At 46.0% G+C, this 6,172-nt stretch overlaps 1 protein-coding gene across 1 annotated transcript; it reads left to right on the top strand.

Moving 5' to 3' along the window:
• Window positions 1-1,960: 1,960 nt before the first annotated feature.
• Window positions 1,961-2,363, top strand: LOC132418374 (small integral membrane protein 12-like). Its single transcript, XM_060002189.1, has one exon. The coding sequence runs from the start codon at window positions 1,961-1,963 to the stop codon at window positions 2,237-2,239; it is 279 nt and encodes a 92-aa protein (XP_059858172.1). The 3' UTR covers window positions 2,240-2,363.
• Window positions 2,364-6,172: the final 3,809 nt, after the last annotated feature.

The following is a 6,172-nucleotide window of genomic DNA, read 5'->3' as shown; positions in this document are numbered from 1 at the left end:
AGGGTTCAGCATTCAGAAGATGTCTAACAAATATGTTGCCTAAGAAAATCAGCACTAGACCTTGATAAACTATGGCTCTCTGTGCTTCAGTTTGTTTTTGCAGTTTACAAAAAAGAATACTGTGAAGGTAATTTACCATTAGAAAAGTGTTTTGAAATCCTTGAACAGAGAGTACTCTTCAGCAATTGCATGAAATACTGCTGCAATTACAATGATTTCTGGATGTCACTCTGCTACAAATCTGCCACCTCAGAACAAAAGAAAATGCCGCTCGAAGAAAACTGGTTAACAAAGTGCTGTGCAAGGCCAACTGCCACCTCCTCCACCCTACATCAAAAGTAGACGTGGCTTTAGTTTCCTGATACTAGAAAGAAATAATTTTAAGAAAATTTTAGCTAAGGAAAAACTCTTTGAAAAAAACCAAAGTATTCTCTACAAAGAACAACTTGGTTCCAGCCTGGAATGCCTATTTTCTTTTTTTCTAGATAATCTGATAGAATTTTAAAATTTCTAACAGATGGACTCTCTACTGTAAATCAGTTTAAATAAGTGGTCACTTAACACTATAAAAGTCTGTAAAATTTTTTGAATGAGTAGCTAGGAAGACATTGTACTAATCTAATGACAAGGAAATAATTAGAAGAGAAGATTTCAAGGGCTTCCGTGGTTGCGCAGTGGTTAAGAATCCACCTGCCAATGCAGGAGACATGGGATTGAGGCCTGGTCTGGGAAGACCCACATGCTGCGGAGCAACTAAGCCCATGCGCCACAACTACTGAGCCTGCGCTCTAGAGCCCATGAGCCACAACTACTGCGCCCACGTGCTGCATCTACTGAAGCCTGCCTGCTCTAGAGCCCATGCTCCGCAACAAGAGAAGCCACTGCAAAGAGAAGCCCGCGCACTGCAATGAAGAGTAGCCCCTGCTCGCAGCAACTAGAGAAAGCCCACGTGCAGCAACGAAGACCCAACACAGACTAAAATAATAAATAAATAAAAATAAATATTAAAAAAAGAAGATTTCAATATTAAATGCTAACTCAAAATTGAGCAAATGATGCAATCAATTCATTACAATAAAAAAGGCCTGATTCTTGATTTTATAAAGAATACTTAAATAATATGATGGTTTAATAATAAAAAAATGTTGACAGATTCTTGAAAAAACTACTGATTTCCATTATTTAAAACAATTCTAATGCCCTGTAATGCAAAATATTTGGATAATACCTCTGAATTGCTCTTATTATCAAATTGCTTTTTTTTCTTTCTGGAAGGTTCCATATGTTTCACTCTTCCCCAGATTAACTCCTTCTCATCTTTCTGATCTCAACCTGTTGTCACTTTCTCAAATTGGCATTTTTCTTAGCCCCCAAATATAACCATTTTTTTCCTGATATCCTCTTCCATTGTATATTCTTTCAAAACACTTATTGCAATTTATGATTCTGTATTTATTTTGTATTTATTTCCTTATTGAATTTCTCTCCAACTAAACCTTAACTTCCATGAAGGTATCTGTTTCACTTTTTTTTTTTTTTTTGACGTTCCAGACCATCTAGCACAATGCTCGGCTCTTAGTTTGTGATCAGGAAATACTTGTTGAATGAACTGAAGAATAAAAAAGTGATAATCCCTCACCTTGTTATCTGATATTTCCAAAACACTAATTCATTTTGAGAGGGAAAAATGTAAATTAAAAAGAGCAGTATCATATGATCCCGCAATTCCACCTCTGGGAGTATATCCAAAAGAAACAAAAACACTAACTGGAAAAGATATCTGTATCTCCATGTTCACAGCAGCATTATTTACAATATCCAAGATCGCGGGCGCCAGTGGGCGGGGTCTGGGGCGAGGCCCTGAGGGCCGCTGGGACTGGCGGCTTCGGTGCTCCGGAAGTTGGAGCACAGGCGAAGGGTGGGGGCCAGACAGCGGGGTGTGAGCTGCGGCGCAGATGTCATGTGGCCTGTGCTTTGGACTGTGGTGAGTACCTATGCTCCCTATGTCACCTTTCCCGTGGCCTTCGTGGTTGGGGCTCTGGGCTACCACCTGGAATGGTTCATCCGGGGGAAGGATCCCCAGCCTGTGGAGGAGGAGAAGAGCATCTCGGAGCGCCGGGAGGACCGCAAGCTGGATGAGCTGCTAGGCAAGGACCACACCCAGGTCGTGAGCCTTAAGGACAAGCTGGAACTTGCCCCTAAAGCTGTCCTGAACAGAAACCGCCCGGAGAAGAATTAATGGAGGACACAGGGCCCTATGGGTCCTTCTGGGGGCCAAGACTGGTCCTGCCACCATGTCGACCCAGCAACCAGAACCCACATCTGATTTGCTTTATTGCTTCTTCTGGCCCCTCCCGTCCCACACAGCCACACACATACTGGCTGCTCTGCTATGGCCAGGCAGACACACTAGTAGCTGAGGGGCCAGTGAAGAGGAAGGCCCGTGAGGGTTCTGGCCTGAAGGCTGCCTCTGCTCGATGGTGGCCACAGCTGCTCAGGCTTCTGCGCTGCTAGGTGCACCACTGGGAGGAGAGTGATGAAGTGAACATTGGCCGTCAGTCCCTGTGGGGAGGCAGTTTGGCCTCAGGTGGGAGTGGCTGGGATTGGGGTGATGCCTTTAGGAGGGGTACCTACATGCCTGGTTCTAGTTTGCACTGGGAGGAGTTCAGAAATCTACCTGGCTCCCTTAACTAGCTTGCTTTGTCCTTTGTGCTCATTCTCCCTGAAATCCTGTCAGCTCAGGAAGGGGATTCCCCTGGGAAGGAAAGCAGTTTTCTGTTCTTGGGAGCCCAGGCTGTTCACCTTGGGGCAGGTGAATTTGCTTGAAAACAATCACCGTCTTTCACCCCCACCCCATTACTGTGTAGTGCAAAACTTGATTAAAGTTGCGTCTGAGAACCATTTTGGTCTAATCCTATCTTCCAGGTGGTGCTGCGGTCTCCTAGGAGTTATGCAAAGCAGTCATCTACGGGTAGGATAAAATTGGCCTTTAACTAAGTACTTTGGGGCCCTGGAAGCTTTGTTTTACTAGCGTGGCTGCACTGGATCCTGGAGGCGGTGAGTCCTGGAGGCGCAGGTTCCCAAGGGCCTTTTTATCATGATAACATGAGGCTTATATACTTTCGAAGTCTACATTAAGAGTAGACCAGGGAGCTTAACAATTGCTATCAAATTTTCCAACTTCATACACACATGTACACATACTTTTCCCTATAAAAGTAGTATATGTATGTTAAATTTGGTAGGGGTTTAAAAAAGGTTACCCACACTCTGAGGGCTCTAGTACAGATAAAATGTTAACATTTTGGTATCTTTCAGTAATTCTTGGACTAGTTTTTTTAGATATTTATTACTGTACATTTAATTTTATATTCTTCTTTTTACATAGTGTTTCATATCATAATCACTTTCCTATCTTATCACATGGCCTTCATAATTCTAATTGTTTTCATTAGCTGTATAATTGCCCATCAAGTGGGAATATAGCATAGTTTGTTTTTAACAGTTTCCCTATTGCTGGACATTTGGGTTGTTTCTGGTTGTTCACTAGAGAAATATTGCAGAGTATCTTATATAAGGATTTTCCTGCATTTTTGGACTAAACGGTAGGAACAGTAAATGGCATTTTGGATGAAATGGGACGAACGGTTTTAAGGGCCTCAGTGCATAATACTAAATGTCTTTCCTGAAGGGCAGTAGGAGCTTATACTAAATGCTGCCACTAAGGATGTTTTCGGTGAGGTTGGAAGGGGTGAGAGCAGAGAGCAGACCTGTTGCCTCACGAAGTCAACTGACCTTTAACCTGAGTGAGCAAAGGCAAGTAATGAGTATTTGATGAAGAATGAACCTGCCTTAAAAGGGGGAGGCTGTTTGCCCTGCCGCTTACCTCAGGATCTGAGGCCCAGTGGTGTTAACAGGTGGGTGAAGGTAGAATTACTGAACAGGTAGAGATGCCGGCTGTGGAGTGGGAGGAGTGGGGGGACGTGGAAAGTGGTAGCCAGAGAAGGAGGGGCAAGTTGAGTCGGTGGCTTCCCCTCAGTCGCCGAGCCGTGCTGGGAATGTTGAGATGAGCTGCTGTTGCTTCTCAGGGCATATATCCAATGGGGAGTGTGGGGAAGCAGGGTCTGCTGCTGAAGTGAGGATGAGGTTTCTGGTTCTGAAAGGATGTGCTAATAAGCTTAGCTTGGTCATAGGCTCAGGCTGACGCAGGCCTCATGGGCAGACCAGTGCTGCCCCCCTGTGGCAGTCCTGAGGACAACCAAGCCTGGGATCCCTTCACTAGGCGAAACCACCAGTAGCAAACTCTCTTGCCTACAGGGGTCAGTCAGGTGGCTTAAATGAGCGGCCAGGCCAGGTACTAGAAAGCACAGGCCTGCCTAAAGTGGGCAGTGGCTGTGCAGCTTCTTCCAATTTGTGCTGCTTGCCCAGAGATACCAGATTGAACTTCTGATTTTTAAATGTTGACAATTTATTTTTAAAAAAATTCTAAGCATGCTAACATACCCATAGGGTTAATTTGACCCAGTGGCGGCCAATATGCCACCTGTCAAGCTGCCCCTTGCCTTCTTATGAAATCTGAGAGATATGCTTTGTTTTTAAGCAATCTAACAACTGTGGCAAACATTAGATCCCAGGATTGGTTTCCCTCGAAACACTTTTGGGCATCCTGCACATATGTAGTTTAATATCAAGCTAATCAAAACATTACAGGACAGAAAACCTACAGAAATAACACACAAAAAGTTTTCCCACAGACTAAGACATTTTTGGGTTTTCAGATATTTTAGAATAACCCTGCCACCACTGATGTATGTCCTCCCAGTGCCTGATGGAAGAAGCACTATCTTTGGAAGTCCAAGTTGCTCCCTTTTTCTAGTCTCACTTTGTGCCTCTTTTAAATAATTTTATTTCCTCGGGCTTGCCCTCACTGAATTTTTGCCTCCAGCAAGTCTATTAGTATTCTCAGCTGGCTCTTTCTTTCGCAGGGCTGGCTGAGCTCTGCTGCTACCGTGGGGCTATGAGATAGAGCGTGCTTTCTTGCCTCTGCTCAGGTGTCATCAGGCAGCAGGGTTTCTGTGGGTGGGGCAAAGGTGGGCCAGGCTTGCTGGGACCAACAAGGCATGGACTGGTTTTCTTCCACTCTTGCTGATTCGCCTTGGAGGCACGTGACCCTCTTTTGGGTTGGCCCAGCAGTCACGATTCACTGAAACACAGGAGTAAGTAGATGTGCTTGGGGCTTGGGGCTTTTACCCACCCCTCCCGCCCCTGCCCCGGGTCTTTTCCCAGCCTGGTGATAGTAGTGGCTTAAGAGCTGCATTATCCCGTCTGAGCATGGCCGGGATCACTTCTCTGCCCTCAGTGGCCCAGGGTCTGGTGCTTTTCCACTCTCTCTCGAGCCTTTCCTGTGCCTGTTGCTGTGTTAGCTCAAGTCAGCTGGGCAGCTGCCAGGACAATCCTGCCAGGGGGCCCTTTGACTCCTGTCAGCTTCCCAGGACCCCAGGCTGGTGAGGCCGTCGGCCGAGTGAAACACCATGGGATCAGCGTCCCCAAAGTCGCTTGGGAGCCAGGCAGTGAAAATGAAAAGGCTTGTGCCTTGCCTCACTTTTCCTTTTCCACTCTGGTGTGGGTCTCTAGGCACTTGTAGAGTGGTGAGCCAGGGCGGTATGGTACAGTGAAAATAAAGTGGATTCTCGAGCCTGACAGACTTATGAGTACTGCTTCAACCACTAGCTGAATGACCTTGGGCAAGTCACATAGCCTTTCTGAGCCTCAGGTATCTGTTATCCTCATCTGTAAAACAGGGATAAGAGTACCTATTTTTGCTGGGTTGTTGCAAAGTTAAGGTAACATATGTAAAGTTCTTAGCAGAGTCCATGGCAACAAGTAGGTGCTCAATAAATGTTGGCTGCTGGAGTTTTATTGCAGGAAAAACAGTTCCATGTAGCCTTGTGATCCTAGTGAGCTAGGGATCCAGAGGGGAGAGCAGCCGTGGTTGGGAGGGTGATCACAGGGACCCACCCTCACAGGGACCCTCTCAGGCCTGGTGGTTGAGGGCTTCTTAGGAGTATTTTACAGGAAAGGCTGCCTTGTCCAAGAACCAGGCTGGCCACGGGGGTGCAGACTTCAACCTGTGCTGCTAAGTAGTAGCCGCGTCGGTGCCGTCTCAGGGTCA

Source organism: Delphinus delphis, chromosome X, assembly GCF_949987515.2.
Source record: "Delphinus delphis chromosome X, mDelDel1.2, whole genome shotgun sequence".
Lineage (NCBI taxonomy): Eukaryota > Metazoa > Chordata > Mammalia > Artiodactyla > Delphinidae > Delphinus > Delphinus delphis.
Note: the sequence above shows the minus strand (reverse complement) of the source record. Positions and strands in the feature narration are given on the sequence as shown.